The sequence below is a fragment of the Priapulus caudatus genome, unplaced genomic scaffold, assembly GCF_000485595.1.
Source record: "Priapulus caudatus unplaced genomic scaffold, Priapulus_caudatus-5.0.1 Scaffold808, whole genome shotgun sequence".
In the NCBI taxonomy this organism is placed as follows: domain Eukaryota; kingdom Metazoa; phylum Priapulida; class Priapulimorpha; order Priapulimorphida; family Priapulidae; genus Priapulus; species Priapulus caudatus.
In genome coordinates this window covers 103,195-124,418 of record NW_014577869.1, presented here as the reverse complement: position 1 = coordinate 124,418, position 21,224 = coordinate 103,195, and the positions used below count along the sequence as shown (strand labels likewise).

The 21,224-nt window shown below is 44.5% G+C and overlaps 2 protein-coding genes across 8 annotated transcripts in view; one reads left to right on the top strand and one right to left on the bottom strand.

Moving 5' to 3' along the window:
• LOC106813674 overlaps positions 1-20,666 on the bottom strand; it is a 26,744-nt gene extending 6,078 nt beyond the window's left edge. Inside the window, exons 1-7 of one of the 7 annotated variants that reach the window (XM_014817874.1) lie at positions 20,585-20,663; positions 19,770-19,903; positions 17,165-17,256; positions 16,834-17,033; positions 7,507-7,593; positions 5,957-6,124; positions 5,470-5,838 (exon numbers count right to left, since the gene is read on the bottom strand). In XM_014817874.1, coding sequence (XP_014673360.1) covers positions 5,675-5,838; positions 5,957-6,124; positions 7,507-7,593; positions 16,834-17,033; positions 17,165-17,256; positions 19,770-19,772 — 714 coding nt within the window. In that variant the 5' untranslated portion in view covers positions 19,773-19,903; positions 20,585-20,663 and the 3' untranslated portion in view covers positions 5,470-5,674. Of the gene's footprint in view, positions 1-5,469; positions 5,839-5,956; positions 6,125-7,506; positions 7,594-16,829; positions 17,034-17,164; positions 17,257-19,769; positions 19,904-20,368; positions 20,559-20,584 lie in introns of those variants that run through there. The other 6 variants (XM_014817876.1, XM_014817877.1, XM_014817872.1 and 3 more) reach the window with 6 other exon arrangements.
• Positions 4,168-16,810, top strand: LOC106813675 (uncharacterized protein K02A2.6-like). Its single transcript, XM_014817879.1, has 2 exons — positions 4,168-4,816; positions 16,317-16,810. Exons 1-2 carry the CDS (start codon positions 4,229-4,231, stop codon positions 16,326-16,328), a joined length of 600 nt encoding a protein of 199 aa, XP_014673365.1. The 5' UTR covers positions 4,168-4,228; the 3' UTR covers positions 16,329-16,810.
• Positions 20,667-21,224: the final 558 nt, after the last annotated feature.

Here is a 21,224-nt window from a genome sequence, read left to right as displayed (position 1 = left end):
TGAAATACTGAGCTAAACTCACCATTCAGCAACACTTAATTGCAGTCTTCCTTAAGTTCTGGTTCGACGTTGCCTTAAACATCATCATGAACGATGGCCGGGTAATCGTTGGCCAATGGCTCAAACATGTACGGCTGAATATAGCTCTAGTACTATAGCCGCTTACATTAACTGCCGCTGGCCAGCGGCTATAGTACTAGAGCTAGGCTGAATACAACTATCTTCAACATGTTCCACTTCATTGTCTATATCTACTTCATTTTCATCTTCATCAATGCTGATTGACTGTTTATCCGTATCGTACGAAACTGATAAGTCTAGAGACGACTCTGAATCGGTGTTCACATTAGGCTCCATTGTACACGCTTGGCAACGGGTAAACAAGCGCGAGTGCCTACCCTGACGTCACACTACGTCACGCGAAAAGATAGGGGGCGCTTTTGCGTTCCAGCAAATTCTTTACATTGTGAACATCAAAAAATATTTTTTTCTCATACACCCGAAAACCATTCAACCTGTAAATTTCTCAGTAGTTGTACATAACATAGTTACTTTGATATATGTAACTATTTTTCATCACTAAAGGAGGCCTTTAAACAGCATGTAGAATTTACATTTAAGGGACCGCTTGCCAGTACAGATGACAAACATCGCGCAGGATGGCTAGGCATGTGGATAGGACAGCAAGGTAGGGAAGTCTACAAAACGTTCATATGGGCTCAGGGCCAAGAAGACGACCCCAAAGAAATTCTCAAGAAAATTGAAGAATATGTCCGACCTAAGAAAAACAAGCGAGTAGCGAGATTCAAGGCTCAAGAACGATCTCAGTCAGAAGGTGAAACGTTTAATAATTTCGTCAAAGATCTGAGGATTCTATTGATGAACTGAGAATACACAGACCCAGATGACATTATGATTGACTTAATCATCAACGGCGTACGACACCGTAAGGTACAAGAACGTCTTCTAGATCAGGGACAATAGCTCACTATAGCGAAGGCTATTGAGATAGGGCACCGATTTGAGTTATCACAGAGCCAAATCAAAACGATGCATGGAGAAGAAGTTCTCGCAGTCAAAACAAGGCGACACGTCAGTAACAGCTACAGGAAGAGACAACCCGTACAGCAGAAGCAGTTTTGAAGCAAGGAACGAGATTCCGCACAAGAAACGAGGTGTAGCCACAGTCATGCTAACAACTGCTCCAGCTGCGGCAGAGTTCACGATGAAGGAAAATGCCCGGCTAAAGGAACAGTCTGCAAGTATTGTAAGAAACCGAATCACTGGCTAAAGATGTGTAGGAAAAGACTCCGCCAAGTCAGCGGTATGCGTTGCGACTCAGCGCAAGAGAGTGAAGACTCAAATGACAGCGACGGCTTACTACACATCCACGCGACACAAGCTGCGCAGGGACCAGTGAACACTCTCTCTAGTGACAAATGGCTAGTGCACTTAAAGGTATACAACCACGACGTGCCGTTCAGAATAGACACAGGGTCGAAATGCTGCATTATTGTTAAACCACAGCTAGAAAGACTAGAATCTCTCGGTGAACGCATCAAGATGTCAGTCTCTCAGAGAACCCTCGTCTTATACAAATCACAAGGTCAAATAAGTAGGGACGGTTAACCTACCAGTGAAGTATAAAGAGAATGAAGCATGCGCACAGTTTGAGATCGTTGACCTAAATCAGGAAAACATTATCAGCGGTGATGTTGCAGAAAGCCTGGGTCTGATACAGCGAGTAGATGCTGTCGGAGAACTCTCCGCACGTGAAAAAATAGCACGTGATTATCCTGAATTAGTGGAAACCACAGGTACTCTGCCAGGAGAATACACTATAAAGATCGAAGAAAGCGCAAAAGGTGTGATCCATCCAGCTCGCTGACTGGCAGCGTCAATAAAACCGCGTGCCATCGAAAAACTCAGAGAAATGGAAAGGAACGGATACATCGCGCCGGTGAGCGAACCAACAGAATGGGTCAGCTCCATGGTAGTGTCACTCAGGAAAGACAAGGTCAGGATCTGCATAGATCCAAAAGATCTAAACAAAGTCATAAAAATGGAACATCACCCCATGAAAACAATAGACAATGTAATAGCATGCATACCAGATGCGACACTGTTCTCAGTACTCACCACGAAGTCAGGATTTCTACAGATAGAATTGGACCTGAAGTCGTCATACCTGACCACGTTCAACAGCCCTATAGGAAGATATAGGTGGCTCAGACTACCTTTCGAAATAAAGTCCGCACCTGAAATATATCAGCGGATCATGAACCAGATGATAGAAGGAATTGACAGAGCATTCGCAATCGTGGATGACATCCTCATCGCAGGTCGAAACCAGGCACATCATGATGAAATATTCAGGCAAGTAGTTGAACGAGCAACTAAGTACAATGACTAATGTAACTACGACAAGTGCAGCATACGACAACCCAGTGTACCCTTCATGGGGCACGTGATCACGGCAGGTCAACAGCCAGACCCCGAAAAGGTCAAAGCCATTGTCGAGATGCCAGCACCACGTAACAAGGGAGTCCGCAGATTGCTTGGTCTGGCACAGTACCTAGCAAAATTTATTCCCAATCTAAGCCAAGTCGACGCACCCCTGCGGTGCCTCCTGAAGTCAGATATGACATTCGCATGGAAGCACGAACATAAAGACAGCTTCAAAGAGCTGAAACAGAAATGCAGTACATCTCCAGTACTAGCATTCTACGACGTAAACAAACCCGTGCACATAGAGTGCGATGCAAGCAAAGACGGGTTAGGTGCTGTACTCATGCAGGAAGGTCGTGTTATTGCATATGCGTCCCGTACAATGACTGAAACTGAACAACAATACGCACAAATCGAAAAAGAAATGTTGTCGATAGTGTACAGCATGGCCAAGTTTCACTGCTATGTGTTCGGTAAGAAGACCACAGTCCACAATGATCACAAACTGCTAGGGGTGAGTATTGCGACCAAAAACCGTATTGCAATATATTGCAATACGACAAAACCGTATTGCAATATTTTCCAATACGTATTGGGAAGTGTATACCATGCATGATATAGTAACAATTTGATGGTTTTAATATTATCATATATTGTATTATATGACATGATTTAATTTCTCATGTTTTTCTTGAGAAACAGAAGCACGTACGGCAATGGTTTCTGCTGACAGTGCAGCCCTCTGTGCCGTAACAATGTCACCCGCTGTACTGAATACCCTCTCGGAAGGCACTGCCGTGGCTGGAATACACAATACCCCTGCTGCATAATTGGTTAATACTGGATACTGAAACTGAAACTGAAACTGAAACTGAAACAGTGGGTGCTCGCTTCAGCTTGTATCGCGCGCGCGCGGGCACTCAGGTGAGCATAGGCTATATATAGACTCCCTAGTTGCCGTGCTCTCTGCCTCGCGCACACGTCTGCCCCACTGTGCCCGCGCAGTAGTACCGCGCTGTGCTCCCTGCAGTGGTCGCTTACCAGTAATACTGTATGCGTCGTGCAGGCATTGTGCTTTCGTAATATATACACCGCCAGTGCATAATTTTCGAGCCCATTAACAATATAGACATAAAGGCAAGTGTCAAGTAATTTATTTCTTGTTATACCACCGTATCGTAAAATATCGATATCCGGAAGTTGTATCGCGATATATCGAGTTTTCAAAATATATTGCAATATACCGATATACCGGTATATCGTTACACCCCTACAAACTGCTAGAACAGATATTCGCAAAACCACTACTGTCAGCTCCGATGAGAATTCAGAGAATGCTGAAATTACAGTGGCACGACATCGAGGTTAGATACCGAAAGGGGAAAGAGATGTTTGTGTCGGATGCACTCTCCCGAGCATATCTACCCGGAAACCAAGTCGAAGCAGATGATCTTGAGGAAAGCGACGTGATCAGCATGATATCCGTCAGCAAATCCAGATACGTAGAAATCAAAGAGAAAACACAGTCTGAACTCCAAACACTATATCAGGTGATAAGCAATGGTTGGCCAGACAACAAAAGTGAAGCTCCAGCTGAGGTGAGACAGTACTGGGACTCGCGTGACCAGCTAGCTGTATGTGATAGCATCATCTACAAGGAACAGAGAATTGTAATTCCGCCTACCCTACGCAACGACATGCTAGAAATAATACACCAATCTCTAACCTAGGCATAGTCAAATGCAAGCAGCGAGCCCGTGAAGTGATGTACTAGCCTAGTATGAACTCAGCCATTGAGGACACAGTCCAGAACTGCAGGAAATGTGCAGAGTATCAGAACAAGCAGAGGGCTGAACCATTAATGCTGACTGTAACTCCTGACTTGCCATACACCATGGTTGGATGTGACTTGTTTGACTTCCAGTTAAGCAAGTACCTACTGCTAGTGGACTATTACTCGAAATATATTGACGTCGTCGAACTGAGCTCAACTACAACCTCATCGATAACTAACGCCATGAAGCAAATATTCGCTTGCCACGACATCCCACTGAGGATTCGATCAGACAACGGGCCACAATTCAGCTCGACTGAATTCAATAAATTCTGCCAGGCGTACGGAATCGAACATCTGACTTCCAGCCCGCACTTCCAGAGCTCCAATGGAGAAGCAGAGCGAGCGACACAAACAGTGAAACGCCTATGGAGCAAGGCAGAGGACAAATACTTAACTCTACTAAACTACCGAACTACACCTTTGGAGGGAATTAAATTATCCCCAGCTCAACTTCTGATGGGCAGGCGCCCCAGGAATACTTTGCCTGCCTCTAGGGAAATCCTAAAACCCAGAATAGACAACACTACAGTAGTAAAAGAACACTTCAATAAAGAGAAGGCAAAACAAAAGGTCTATTATGACCTTAGGAGAGGTGTGAAGGAGCTAAAACCACTAGAACAAGGTGACAGCATACACATGAACCCTCTTCCAGGCTCCAAGTCTTGGAAATCGGGGACGGTGGTAAAGCACTACGGGAGACCCAGATCCTACGTCATCTGCAGCGGAGGTTGGCTGTATCGCCGCAATCGCAGACACCTCCAAGAGACATCAGAAGCAGCAAACCAACAGAACAATACTACAATGGACGACGGGCAGCTGGGCGTCAGCGACAAACAACATGAGACCCGAAGAGAACCCGACACTGCACCAGAGGCGAGAGACGGGACAGCACGGACGGGTGACGGACACAATGACATCCTCCGAGAAGACCCCTGCACGTCTCCAAGATACACAACAAGGTCTGGCAGGACTGTAAAGCCACCCAGAAGACTGGACTTATAATAATGTGTTGATGTTACATATTGTATAATGCAATCTGTGTTGATGTTACATATTGTAGAATGCAATCTGTGTTGATGTTACATATTGTAGAATGCAAGTATATTTGTTAATTAAATCATATCCTAGATTTGAAATGAGTAAGAAATCTTAAGTAACTTAGTATCAAAAGTAAGAAGAGGAGATGTAATATAATTGAATTTCATTATCCATAACATAAGCGACCATCCATATAAATAAATAGAATCCTACGAAGGCTAAGCGACAATAAAAAATAGAACAGGGCTTGTTAACATAACATGGCATCTTCAGTGACTGATATTACAATAAGGTGCAGATAGCAGAAAGGTCTACTACTCAAGAATATGTTATGAACGTTACACTAGATTTTCAAGGAAGATTTGTTTTAAGAAGACAACTCAAACCTTTCTGTAGTCCTTTCTTCAACCCCTTCTCTATCCTATCTCCAAGACCTCTCAAGGAGGAATGTTTTGACATTCCCTTGACCTCCGGACTGACCTCAGCTTGGAATTTCTGATCACTATCATCTTGGTCTGAATTGTTTATAATTAATAAAAATTACAAGCATGTATTAAGTTAGCCAGCTTACAGATAATTACAAAATAAAGGCAGGAGAAAAAATAGACACACTACAGCCGTTATTGTACACACCCCACAAATTGTTTGAAGCTTTACCAGCAAACATATTAGTTTCATTAGATGTGTCAAACAAAGGAGGCAGTTGTCTTTCTTCTCTGGATGATGTCCCTTTCTTCATTCCTGCCCTCAAATCTGCTAAAGTTTTCGCTTCTTCATCCGAGTCATCCCAGGATGCAAGACCTGTTATTGAAAAATTAGTTCAGAAGCAGCACACCAAAAAATACGTTTTATTTTTATTACTACAGATATAATGTTATAATGAAACAAGTGACGCGGAGTGACAGCGCTCATCTCACGTCTACTGCGGTGACTCTGTGGTGGAGTGGTGGGAGTCTAGTAAACCCTGTTAGTCCCAAATGTTTTCACATATGCACCGAAACAGTGGAAGGCACAGGGATGGTATCAGGAACCTTCTCGAAGGAATGTTCGTTGGGATCGTTATGAAAGTTGCCACGAGATGGCGCGTACGTTTAAGTGTCTTAAGATTAAAGATGGAAGCTCCCATTGTACGTAGTAGCAACAACTGTTTGCAAGACAGAATAGGTAAGCACTCATCCATTTACCTACGCAAGCCTACAGGCTGAAATAGAGAGCTGCCACCTGTAACTAATTAACGCAGGCAAAAACTACACAGTACTATCACCACCACATGCACTGGCAGTGGCTACTGGCAGTGGCATAAGTTACATGTAACACACTGACAGTACAGACATGCCATAGAAATTATACGAATTTAAGGAGCATAATCCTTCTTCAACCAAATTTTAGCGCTTTGAAATTCACTGTGACATTGTAGCCTCATAACGTCCAAGCATGGTATAGATTCTACTAGCAAACCCGGGCAGTTCAAATTCTTTCTAACAGTAACAAATCATGTTTAACCCTCCTGCATGAGATCAAAAGGTATCCGACCTTATCTTCACGCATGTCAGCGGAAAGGTAATTTCAATGGTCCTTTCATAAAGTCATAAAAATGATAGGCACTGTGAAACAAAAAATTTTTCAATCGGCTTCTCAGACATGTCTCAGAAAATGTCTAGATAATTTGCCTGTGCCGCGCATTGACCTTTGCGGCTAGCTGTGAGTCACAATTTCGGCGCACACGTGATGGTTTTCCTACCATGCATGCTATAATCACCGACTATCACAAGCATAGGTCGAGCCGTTTAGATTTGGTTCGGCGCAATTTTCTGGCATTTTCTCGCTATACCTTAAGTTAAGAAGGAAATGTTCCCCTCTCTTTATACACTCTTTGACTTTGACTCGCGCAGCTTCGACATCCACCGTCGTTTTCGCATTACCCCCCCCCCCCTAACGTCGCCGACTTTCGAATCCGTACGATCAAAGCCGTTTAGATTTGTGCCGCAACTGTTTTGAGGAGCGCACGGCCACCACCGCACGCACGGACGATCATGGATTCTACAAAGCTGATCGCTGGACTCTCGTCAGATGAGCTAAAAATACTCATAAAAAATTTAAAATACTGAAAGAATATCATGTGTTTTACGGAGTTTACTTGATGAACTCTAGCAAATTTTAATTTTGAATAAAGAATCGATTACCTGGACTTTCAGGTCGAGGATCATAAGAATTCCCCCTTTTTGGACTTTCCTGGTGTCCGTACTTGCCTTTAGAAGTCCCTCTATCATCTAGTGAATGCGATATATATATATATTTATATATATAATACACTGGGGGCCGTTGTCAGAAACAAAATTAGTCGCAAATAGTTACATGTAACTTCCACTCGTAAACCGTTGCCAGAAACATCGTAATGTTACGAGAACGAACAAGTGCCGCAGAGCGACAGGGCTCATCTGGTGTCTGGTGTTCTGCTGATAAATTCATTTGTGCATAGCAAGACGTCCTATACATACGTTCATTTCTAACCCAAAAAAACAAACTAGTGTAATAAAATTCCGATAGATGGCGGGCCGCTATCAAAGGCATCGTTGCATCGATCAGCAAAAGCATTGCAGCAATGGCAGCTGTCAGTGTGACGACGAATTGCAAAAAGCAGGAGCAAATAATTACCATATTATTACTATACATAACGTGCGTTCTATGGTGTCAGATAATAAGGTACATTAAACCCCTTGCGAGGCACATCTGACTCGTTAAAAATAGCTCAATGGTTGATACAACCAGAGGCAGAGCAGCTCGTGCAAGATTACAATTTACAGCAATACGATAGCAAATATCTCTAAACTAATTTCAGTACAAGGTAGGCCAGTGATTAGTGGACCGAATAAGCTCAAGACGTACACACTTGCGTCTATATTGGTGCCAAAATTTGATGAGAAAATTAAGTCTGGGAAATCCGCAGCCTCACTCCTGGGTAATTATTTGAGTGCTAGTGACTGTATTCCAACTATTCATAATGTACACTACAAAATCTTATATATAAGTCATGTCATTATCACCTAAGTAAGCGTTGTTCAAGTAAGAGTTATGTGTGGAATTTCACTGTAAAATGGGAACTTTCCACACCCACAGGTACACGCCAATGCAGTTGAGAGAAACAAATCCATGTTTAACCCTCCTCTTGAGGGTCAAAAAGTTATCCGACACTTACTCTTCGCATGTCAGCGGAAAGTACATTTCATGGTCCTTTCAATAAAGCCATAAAAATGCTAGGTCACTGATATGTTTGAGCCAAGTATTGAGTAACAATAAGATGCTTTATTCCGATGACAAAATAGACACTACAGGATGGTTGACATGTTTGGCGGTGTGCCCCCATAGGTGGCAGCACCTGCTGGAGCTGGTCTCGCTAAATGCATAATAAACATAACATCTCTCCCCTCTTTGGCTTCAAACTTCGAGCCGAAAACACAATGCAGCTACTGTTAAGATTCCAAAATGATATGCGTCTAAACCAAAACTATTGTTGGCTTAACATCAGTAATGTCACTTGCTCCGTAACAATAATTTTTTGTCAGATAGCTGAAAAAACTGCTAACGATTAAAACGTAACTTTCTGAAACACATACATGTAATACACAATCGTTTCCTAAAACACTACATAGTCATGTTGATTATAATGTCACGAATTACGAATTACAAATTGCGCGAATATGCGAATTGCGAATGCACAGCGGTTGTGCTACGATGCGAGGTTCGACAGGAGGAGAGGTTACTAGCACATCACTCCTTGGACTTGGCGCACACATAGTCCTCGAACCTGACAGGCATACGAGTTATCCGGTCCGAGCGGCGGACTGGAGCAGCATTGTCCTGAGGCCTGCGGAGAATCGGGCGTAGAGGAACAGCGGCTTGATGTTCAATTCATGTTCAATGTCGTTGTCTTTGATTGGAGTGTCCTCGATATCTTGTGCATTATCGCGGAGTTGGCGGATGGGTCTGTTCGCCACGAAGGACTTGAAATGAGCGACGTTCCTCGTGATTCTGTAGTCTCCACATGCTGCTGTAATCATTGATCCTTTGCGGTTGACAACAGTCAGCAGCTTTGGGTCGAATGGCGTTGACAACTTGTTTGTCTTCTTTACGCGCACTAGGACAGTGTCACCAACTGCGATGTTTGAGGGTTTGGCACCTCTTCGATTGTCCGCGTACTTTTTCCCCTTCTCTTTTGACGATGCGCGTTGTTGGTGCGAATCACATATCGATTCCTTTGCGTTCCTTGGCTGAACTAAGCGAGGGCACGCGTTGTACGGATTTTGCGACCATACAAAACCTCGGCTGGCGAGATTCCAGTTGACGTGTGCGGCGTAGTGCGGTATTGACGCAGGAAGTTATACATTTCTTGCTTCCAATTTTTCTGTTCAACATGGGCTGCACGGATAGATTTCATGAGTGGACCCATGAAGTGTTCTGCTTCGCATTAGCCTGTGGCCATAGCGGTGTGATTTTACGATGCTTGAAGTTGTAATGTGCTCAAAGTTTGTAAAATCATCACTGTTGAACGGGCGGACCATTATCAGACTTTACGATGGCGGGGATCCCATGTCTTGCGAAGATTGCGTCCAGTTTGGGAATCACTGTTTGGCGCGCGGTTGAAGCAACGATTTCTACCTCGGAATCGACTGTAGTCGTCCATCACTACCAGCAAATAATCATTGCTTGGCAGTGGACGAGAAAGTCCATTGAGACTTCGTCCAGGAGCCAGTTGCAGTGTGCTGTTGATAACGGGTTCAGGTTTCTGTTTGGAACCGACGCAAGCTTGACAGGCGAGGCATGACTTTATCGTTATTTCGGCGGTCTTGTCGATCCCGGGAAACCATACTTTTTCACGGAGCAGGGATTTGGTGCGAACAATTCCCTGGTGACCAACATGAGCAAGGTCGATGGCCTCTTGCTGAGAGCAGACGGCAGGACTAAACGTGTTCCCACGTAATATGATGTCCTGGCAGATTGCAAGCTCGTATTTGACTTTACGATATGGCTCGACTGTTGCGTCTGACCAATTTCCTGTGGCCACGGCAGCTTTAACGGCAGACAGAGTGGAGTCGCCATTCGTAGCGTCGGTCACTTCCTTGATGCTGAGGGCCTTTGGCATTGCGTTGGTCATTATATAGTTGACCTGATCTTCGACTGCATCCGTGTAGCTTGGTGTAGGCATAGGATGGCGGCTCAGATAGTCAGCTGGATTGGTGTCATCCTTTCCTGGACGATACTGCAGACTGAGGGAATATGGCGTGAGACGAATACGCCATCGTTCGATACGGGCGGACGCAGGGCGTTGGCTCTTGAAGATGCCTAGTAGCGGCTTATGGTCTGTGAAGACATCAAAATCAGCACCGAACAGGTACAAGTGGAAGTGTTCCGCACCCCAGACGACTGCGAGCATTTCTCTCTCCGTTTGCGAATAGCGGCTTTCAACGTCAGACAGGGCACGGCTGGCGTAGCTGACGACTTGACCATCTTGGGTGAGGATTCCACCGAGGCCAGAAGGGCTGGCGTCAACGAAGAGTTGAGACTTCTTGGCGGGGTCAAAGTACGTGATCGTCGGGGTTGCTGTGAGCGCATCGCGAAGTCTCTGCAGGGCTTCTTCTTGCGGATCTTCCCATTTCCATGCGATATCTTGACGAGTGAGCTCTCTGATCGGCGCGGTAATGCTGGCAAAGTTCGGAACGAAGCGTGCTACGTATTGGGCCATTCCCAGTAGGGAGCGTACACCAGAAACGTTGGTTGGAGCGGGTGCATTTTTAACTGCACTGAGCTTCTGTGGGTCAGCGCGGACTCCAAGACCTCCAAAAACATGTCCGTAGAACGTAACGGATGGCCTCGCGAATTTGCACTTCGGTCCATTGAGGCGGGCACCGTAGTCATCAAGGCGCTCTAGAACACGTAGGAGATTCTTGTCATGCTCAGCGTGGCCTTTGCCGTACACAATAATGTCGTCAGATATGTTCTTGACTCCTGGCAGTCCTTTAAGAATACTCGCGATGGACTCTTGAAAGATCTCAGAAGCCGCATTGATGCCGAACATTAGGCGTTTGTAGCGGTAGAGAGCCTTGTGCGTGCTAAAAGTCGTGATATATCTGCTCTCAGGATGCAACTCTAGTTGATGATATCCAGAGGAGAGATCGAGCGTGCTGAAAACTGTCGCGCCATTAAGATCAGAAATCAGTTCATCCATAGTGGGCATCAAATGTCTTTCGCGGCGGACAGCTTTGTTCGCTTCACGCATGTCGACGCATATGCGCACTTCTCCGGATTTCTTTGGAACTATAACGACTGGACTGACCCAGGGCGTTGGGCCGTCCGCTTTCTCGATGATATCCTGGGCCTCCAGTCGATCGAGTGTTGCTTCGACATCTTTTCGAACATGATGCGCCCCGCTCGTGTGGCTGCTGCTTCGGGCGGACATCTTCGTCGATGTGCAATCTCACCATCTTGTCCTTGATTTTGCCGATGCCATCAAAAAGTTGTGGGAACTGCCTGGCAGTGGGGTGGGATGGTACAGTAATGATTAGGATTTTCTTGGACTGCGTTAGCGAGCAGTAGGTCCAAGGTCTTGAGCTGCACGGCTCCTAGAGGTTACCTCCGGAGCCCTTGACAACGTGTAGTTTTGTGTCAAGCGTCTTAGAGTCGTAACTGGACGCTTGATGGACCACACGAGGACTGGCAAAGGCTTGCTGGAACCATACGAGTAGATTCGCGATGATGGTGACTCGAGTGGTGGGCGTTCAGGAAATGCGTCATACGTGGCTTGATCGAGGATGTTGACGGATGCGCCTGAATCGATGGTCATTTGGACTGGAATTGCTGTGCGGCCAATCTTAACTGAGCAAGATGGCAGGCGTCTGGACGAGTTTCGTGTTGTAGCGGTCCAAATGTATTCTCTCTCATCATCGGATTCTTCGTAGTTGCTCACATTGCTGACAACATTTGCTTGGTGTGGCGACGGGTTGTCCATATTGGAGCTACTCGATTTGCAAACCTGAGCAAAATGATCGCGTTTTCCGCATTTTGCACATGTCTTTCCCCTAGCAGGGCAGTTCAGGTGGGGCAGGTTGTAGCCACAATAGTAACACTTGCCGGTGTTGTTGCGTCGTCTGCTACCATTGTCGGGGCGTCGGCGTGATTGGGACCTCCCATTGGCGTGGTGGCTGGACTGCGAGCGTCGATAGGACTGCGAGTTGGAGCGTGTCCTTCCACGTGATTGTTGCCGCTTGTCACGAGATTGATGCTGGTCCTTCATAAAATTTACCGTGTCCGAATTGCTGGCCTCCACGGTTTTAGCTTGCGTTCACTATCTCTAGTGAGCGTGCAGTTTTATTAGATTGTCAAGGTTCAGATTGTCTCTTAGTGCTCTGCGGCGGAGACTCTGGGACTTGCACGAAAAAATGATTTGGTTGGCGATTTCAATCTTGTCGTCGGCAAAACCACACGACTTAGCAAGTTGACGAAGGCGTGTCGCGAACGCATCCATGTTTTCGCCACCTTTCTGCGTTGCCTGGCGGAAGTTGTATACTTCAAAAGCTGTGTTAGCCTTCGGCGTGAAGTACGCATTGAGGGCGGCTGTGGCGACACTGTATTCAGTGGCATCGCCCGTAGCCTCCTCGATTGTAATGTGTCGAATATCTCGTCGACATCCGTTCCTGCATAATGTAGCAACATTGGGTTTCCGGGTGACATCGGTAATAGCCATGGCAGTCATCAGTCTCTCAAAGCGTGTCAGCCATTTTTCCCATCTGGGGCCAATATTTGAGTCGAGATTCACCTCAAATGCGGGGAATGCTGGCAGCGCCATTATCGTTGGATCAGCGGGAGTGGTGGTTGACGCTTCAGCAATTACAGGAGCATTGGGTACAGCAACAGACTCATCGGACATAGCAGTCACGTGAGTACAACAGCGGCTCCACTACCTCCACTACACTCCTCCAAACAGAACAAAGGAATTCGCCATGCGCTTTATGGCATCTCATTAAATGGCTCCACAAGGCTGAGCTGTACCTTGAAAAATTCTCCAGGCTGGTTTATTGCGTGCGCTGGGTCTTCATAGTTATCCTTGTCGCCAGATGATATGTTTGAGCCAAGTATTGAGTAACAATAAGATGCTTTATTCCGATGACAAAATAGACACTACAGGATGGTTGACATGTTTGGCGGTGTGCCCCCATAGGTGGCAGCACCTGCTGGAGCTGGTCTCGCTAAATGCATAATAAACATAACAGTCACCGCTAAAACTAAAAAGTTTTTCAATCGCTCCGTCAGACCATGTCCTCAGAAAATGTCTAAAATCTGCCCTGTGCCCCATTGACCTTTGACCTGTGACCTCAATTTCGGCACAGGTGATGGCTTTTCCTACCATGATGCTATACACCGACTATCACGAGCCTAGGTCGAGCCGTTTAGATTTGTGCCGCAATTCTGCATTTCTCTCCTATACCTTAAGTTAAGGAGTGAATGTTTCCCCTTCTTTTACACCTCTTGACCTTTGACCTTTGACCCCCAGCTTCGACATCCCAACTCGTTTTGACGATCCCCCCGATGTGCCGATTCGTGACTGTATGTCAAGCGGTTAAATTTGTGCCCAACTGTTGACGGACGGACACACGATCATGCGATTCTACAAGCTGCATCTGACTATGTCAGATGGCTAAAATCCTCCAAATATCCGCTTAACATTACGAGAGTCCAGACACTCTCGTAACTTTAATATTAAGTTGAAATAACACATTTACAATACGAATTACAATTATAGTGATATTTATATTTTATAATAATGAATAATAATTTTTGAAAAACATGTCAAAATTATTATTTATCTACTGCTAATAAACAAGTGCCGCGGAGCGACAGCGCTCATCTAACATCTACTGCGGTGACTCTGTGGTGGAGTGGTGGGATTCTAGTAAACCCTGTTAGTCCCAAATGTGTTCACATACGCCGCCGAAACAGTAGAAGGCACAGGGATGTATCAGAAACCTTCTCAAAGAATGTTCGTTGGGATCGTTATGAAAGTTGCCACGAGATGGTGCGTACGTTTAAGTGTCTTAAGATTAAAGATGGAAGCTCCCATCGTACGTAGTAGCAACAAATATTTTGCAAGCAGAATAGGTAAGCACTCATCCATTTACCTACGCAAGCCTACAGGCTGAAATAGAGAGCTCTGCCACCTGTAACCTAATTAACACAGGCAAAATCTACAAAGTAACTATCGCCACTAATGCACTGGCAGTGGCATAAGTTACATGTAACACACTGAAATACAGAATGCCATTTTAAGGAGCATAAACCTTCTTCAACCAAATTTAGCTTTGAAATTTCACTGTGACATTGTAGCCTGATACATCCAGGCATGTATAGATTCTACTAACAAACCCGGCAGTCAAATTATTTCTAACAGTAAACAAATCCATGTTTAACCCTCCTCTTGAGGGTAAAAAGGTTATCCGACACTTACTCTTTGCATGTCAGCCGAAAGTACATTTCATGGTCCTTTCAATAAAGCCATAAAAATGCTAGGTCACTGCTGAAGCAAAAAAGTTTTTCAATCGCTCCGTCAGACCATGTCCTCAGAAAATGTCTAAAATCTGCCCTGTGCCCCATTGACCTTTGACCTGTGACCTCAAATTTCGGCACAGTGATGGCTTTTCCTACCATGATGCTATACACCAACTATCACAAGCCTAGGTCAAGCCGTTTAGATTTGTGCCGCAATTCTGCATTTCCTCCCTATACCTTAAGTTAAGGAGGGAATGTTCCCCCTTCTTTTACACCTCTTGACCTTTGACCTTTGAACCCCAGCTTCGACATACCAACTCGTTTTCGGATTACCCCCCACGTCCCAAATATCGTGACCGTACGTCGAGCGGTCAAGATTTGTGCCCAACTGTTGACGGACGGACGGACGGACACACGCACGCACGAACGGACGATCATGCGATTCTACAAGCTGCATCTGACTACGTCAGATGAGCTAACAAAACAATACATTTACAAATGGCGTATGGCATTTGTTCTCTAGTTTTTAATGTTTACCATGCTTGCCACAACTATCGCATCTCGCGTTACAGTGTGATAATTTGTCTTGTTGTGCAGAATAACTTCATGACCACGTCATTTTTCATCAAATATTATTTATATGTGGTTAGCCATCATAATATTCATAAATTACTGTGATGTACAATAAATGTGTATGAATTTGAATTTTGTGATCGATTCCCATCCAATCAGCAGCCTTGTGATGAAGTTCCTGTTATCGTAAGTTTTCTAATAGCTGCGATGTGTTTCTGTCAATGCTAGTCTCGCAACATTAGCATTAGCCGTAATTGTTATCGTAGCATTAACTTTAGCATTAACTTTACGATGTTTCTGACAACGGCCCCCAGGTATTCAATAAATTTATGTCACCGACAATGCTGAAATTAGGGGAAATTTTCCCACTATATGTATCTGCCCGAGTTTGGTTTAGTTGAGAAATGATGGCGGGCGCGGCAAGTTAAGTCTATACGCGTCTTTAGACTTTACTACCGGATTAAACCACATTGATACTTAGACAATAAAATCGGTTCCAACCACCATGCTGCTTTATTCACCAGACCCTGCTAATTACGTGTTAGCTGACCTCAGGGTTTCGGCGGCAAACTCTGCGGCAATCACACGTCAGTGTGAAAGACGGCGGCATACGCAAAGTTCGTTTTTGTTAGTCGCTCGTGTAGCCAGCTTTTTCTATATATATATGTGGATTATGTAGTGATGTAAAGGGATGTAAAGGTGTCACAAATCTTCGGTGAGTTACTAGTTTTGTATCATAATTTTAAAGACACTGAAAATATTATGATTGCTTGATTTAGTTCAGTGGGAGTCATAAACCACATATGTAGGTATAGCCATCCTTGATTTCGATTGCAGGGGCGGTTTAGGTTATACGTATTTGAGAGTTTAAGGTGCAGTTCAGTTAATACAGTAGTGTACTTATTTCTGCAGTTTAGAACTTCGTTCATGATAATTGCTGAGATAGAACTGTATTAGGTGTATCTTAGGTGTTAATTGCCTACGCGTAAGGAATGATGTTAACCATAGCTGAGCGATTGTTTATAAATATTCACGTAATGCTTAAAGTTTCTAGAACTTAACGTAATTTAGTAAAGTAATTTTTTGTTGCGTTGTTTCAGTGAATCACACTGTCGTTATTGTCGCCACTATCGTTATCGTCGACACGCTGCCGTTATCGTTGCCACTATCGTTATCATCCTGTCGTTACCGTCGCCATTGTCGTAGTCAAACGCGCACACACGCACGCGCTATCGCTGTCAAGTTATCGATCGTAACCGTTATCGTCATCGTCACCGTCGGTGTTTCGTACACGTTTGTGGTGAAATAATATAACTTTGAAGAGACAGATTCTGTTAGTGACGCATACATCTTCGTTTTGTTTACTACATCCTACACTATATATATATGCAATTACCTACCAAGCTCCATTGCACCCTTGAAGTCATAGGGTGGTTTTGGTGTTTCTCTTGCTCTGTCCGGGTCTAATGAACGATCTATGAATGTTATTGGTCCCGAGTGTGGTTTGGTCTGTCTGGAAGTTTGGTCTAGCATTGCATTCTTCCTTGGTTTAGTGGTTGGCCTAACTGCTTTGTCTCTCGTTGGTGTCTCATCTTCAGAACTGCAACAGCAGTGAATAGTTGTAAATAACATCTGCTATTACATTCAATTTGCTCATGTGGCATATGATCGGGGAGATTAGGAAATGACATTACACTTCATTATAACTATCACAAATCATTCATTACTCACTCATCTGGTGGCTTCTTTGCTTCGATATGACGTTTTGTTTTCTGTGGTCCATAGTCAACCCCTTCTGACGGACTATCCCAGTCACTGTTACTCTGGAAAACAGTCAACATTTTAGTGACATATAGTATCGTAGAAAATTTGTGGTACATGGCAGCACCACCGTTAGTGTTTTAGGTATCACTTCATTTTAAGTTGTATATAGAGATGCCAGATAAAGGTTCAAGGATATAAGAGTTGTCCCCAATTCATTTTACATAATACTTTTCATTTTACTGACATAATAGTGTGCTTAGCCTCTAGTATTATGTCACTCCTGATATTATTGTGACTGAAGACATTTATGAAAGTCAGACAATCAATTAATTCACAATCGTACCAAGTAGTGGGGGAACACGTGAAAGTGGAATCGACAAAACTAAGGTTGCGACGTAACTTACCAAAAGAACCATCACGCTTTCTTACAAATATAATCAATGTGTGCATTCCAGCAAAGATTGCTACTAATAATAACACCTAAATATTTGTACGTAGGAGTAAGAGATAGATATTTACAATAACGCAGTGGCTACGCGTCCGGAATCGGTCGCCTAGCCTCCAGGCTACGCATCCGGACATCCACTCACACAGTGATCGCGCGACTCGCGCACACGCATGATTGCACAATGGGACGCTCTGCTAATTGCCGAAAATATACAATATACGTTAATGGTTAGGGTTAGGGTTAGGTTAAGCCTCCCATTGATACCTATATCACGATATTTATGATATTAAAGTTGGGAACGCTCCTAATGGAGTGTTAGCTGCAAAATATATGCACTGCTGCCAGCTATCCTTTCATCCGCCCCATATCTCTCGCGCTCTCTCTCTCGCTCACACACGCACTCTCTCTCTCTCTCTCTCACACACCTCTAGCTCTCGCTCTCTCTCTCTCTCTCTCTCTCTCTCTCTCACACACACACACCTCTAGTTCTATCTCGCTCTCTCTCTCACACACACACACACACACACACACACACACACACAGACACACACACACACACGCACACACACACACTCGGCAATCAGCAGAGCGTCCCGTTGCGCAATCATGAGTGTACGTGTCGCAAGACACACTGTGTGAGATGGATGTCCGGACGCGTAGGCGAACCGGTCGCGTAGCCACGGCCTTATAATAAAGTGAGTAAGTAAGTAGGCCAGGGTATTTTAGAGTGGGTAATGCACAAAAACGGAGTGGCTGGAGGTACGACAGCTGTCGTTCGTTGAAGCCCCTTTTTGGCGTTTGTTTGAGGGCTGAGGCAATTATGTGCGATCTTCTGATCAATGTAAAGTTTACAATAATGTTCATTTTTGTACCTAATCCGAGTGTTTCTAGCTCATCAAAACTCACAAATCGTGAATTTATTTCCCAAGGCGTTATTTCGAAATCTGCCGCCATCCGCCGCCATCTTTGTCTCGTTACGTATGAATGCGAATGGACTGCCGTACCTCCAGCCTCGTAAATTAGAGATACGGCTGCTGTACCTCCAGCGGTTCAAGGATAGAGATGATGTCCAGGACGGTGATTGGATAGGATGATGTTCAGGACATGCTCTCTATCCTTGAGCCCCTCCAGCCATAGCTCTAGAACTATAGCCCTCCGCTCCGCCGCAGGGCTATAGAACATACTATGGCAATTTCCAGGTAGTAAAACAACTTTTTGCGCTTAATAACTTCTTCGGTACGCCAAATAAAGCACATTCTCTGTCGCACAAATGTCTTAAGTTACTATAAACACTAAAATTAAACCGCAAACTAACGCTTAAATGTTGTACTTGCTATATTACTCGTCGACGAAGATTGTTTACAAACTTGTAACCGCCATTTTTCGCTAGTGCGCGGGCACAATGTATGGAGGGGTGGAGGGTGAGCAGGTTGCATGCGGTTGCAAACCGCCATTTTTCATTGCGCAGCGCTAGCGCGGTTTGCAACCGCTTGCAAACTGCCCACCCCTCCACTTGGAAATACATTGTGCCCGCTCACTAACAAAAAATAATCTAAAGCTACGTCTACACGACGAACCTTAACTCGAGTTAAGCGTCTACACGGGGGGCCTTAACTCGAGTTAAGGTAACTCAAGTTAGCGTTAACTCGAGTTAGCTTAACCTCGCCAGTCGATCGAGGTTAAGCTAACTCGAGTTACCTTAACTTGAGTTAAGGCCCGTGTAGACGCTTAACTCGAGTTAGCTTAACCTCCACGACAGGTGGCAGCACTAGTACCTGCACACACACGCACGTACGCACGTACGCACACACGTGTACCTGCACAAGCACGCACGCACGCACGAACGTGTACCTGCACACGCGCACACACACGCACGCATGCACGCACATGTACGTGCACACGCACTCACGCATGCACGCACGTGTACGCGCACACGCACGCACGCACGAACGCGCGTGTACGTACACACGCATGCACGCATGCATAATAAATTGGTAATAATCGCTATCGGGTGTTGTCGTGTAGACGCTACATAATCGCTAACTCGAGTTAAGGTTCGTCGTGTAGACGAGGCTTCTGTCACAGGTAACTAGCATACTATGGGAAATGAAATATTTTTTATACCATATCACACAGTTGTGTAGAGCCGATGCCGATAGGAGAACTTCCTTTTGCTGACTTCGGCTTTAGTAGCTTTCTTTCACGAATGATTCTTCAACATTGCAACAGACAGCGTACGCGGGCTATAGTTACAAGAGCTAGAGATTGAGAACAGAATTTATATTTATATTTATAATTATATTTTTAAGTATAACGTGAATGTCGGCCCAAGGATAGAGAACATGGTCCCAATAAAACCAATGTGCCTAACGGCCCAAGGATAGAGAACATGGGTCACAATAAAACCAATGTGCCTAAACCTAACCCTAACCCTAATTCTACCCCTAACTCTAACCCTAACCATAACCCTAACCTATTATATTGATGTAATATTATATTTATATTGATGTAAATTACATTGGTTTTATTGGGACCCATGTTCTCTATCCTTGAACCTGCCTAAACCTATCCATAACCCTATTAAACCTAGTATTATATTGATATAATATTATATTTATATTGATGTAAGTGACATTGGTTTTATTGGGACCCATGTTCTCTATCCTTGAACTAGCCCGACCAGGCTGTGCGACGGATTGTCTATATTGTAACCCTAGCAATACCGTTTCTTGGAGCTATCCTTGAACCTGAATCACTACTCAATCAGTGAATGTCCCCGTTCTAGGCAGCGGCTCTATGTGCGGGTTCTAACTTCTAGTGTTTCTATGCATTCTCATATTTCATGACTCTGCATCGCTATCGTTTGTATATTTATCTAATTCTTAGCCGCAAGTTGTACACATATTTTGTTGGTAGAGACCACATATATCATTACTTACGGTGATAAATATAATATTATAAAGTAAAGATATCTACTCTAATTTCTAAATATTTGTTACGATCGCAATGCACTGCACCGGATGTATTACCAGATGTATGTTGTAACCATAGAGTTATATATTACTTATTAGACCCTATATTATTTATTATTATTATTTCCAAAGTGGATCACGGCATTAGCCGGTGGCTTCTGGGTTGACCGTGTACCAACCTGGGACATAGAGATTCAATCCAGAATTTTTCGCAGGATGTGTGCTGTTCCCAGTAGTGCGATTTTCTGCACTTCTTGGGCAGTGTGGTAGCCAGGAAGTTCCTTAAGGTTCTTCTCAAAACCATTCTTTATAGAGCCAAGGACTCCAACCACCACTGGTACAATTCTCGTCTTAGTATTCCCCATCCTCCTAATTTCGATCTCCAGATCTTTGTACTTGGTGAGTTTGTCTTTTTCCTTCACCATGATGTTAGAATCATCTGGTACGGCTACGTCAATCAACAGGCATCGTTTTTCTACATTGAGAACTCTATGGAGCGCTATTTCAACGTAATAGACATACTTTTGGTGCGCGATTTCAACCACTTCTATGAGGTGCGATGATGCGCGCACCATGGCACAATTTCGGGTGCGCGGTGGAGCGCGAG

Excerpts from the sequence above, each read along its gene's own strand:
- LOC106813675 (XM_014817879.1), top strand. The coding sequence starts at position 4,229 with ATGAACTCAGCCATTGAGGACACAGTCCAGAACTGCAGGAAATGTGCA.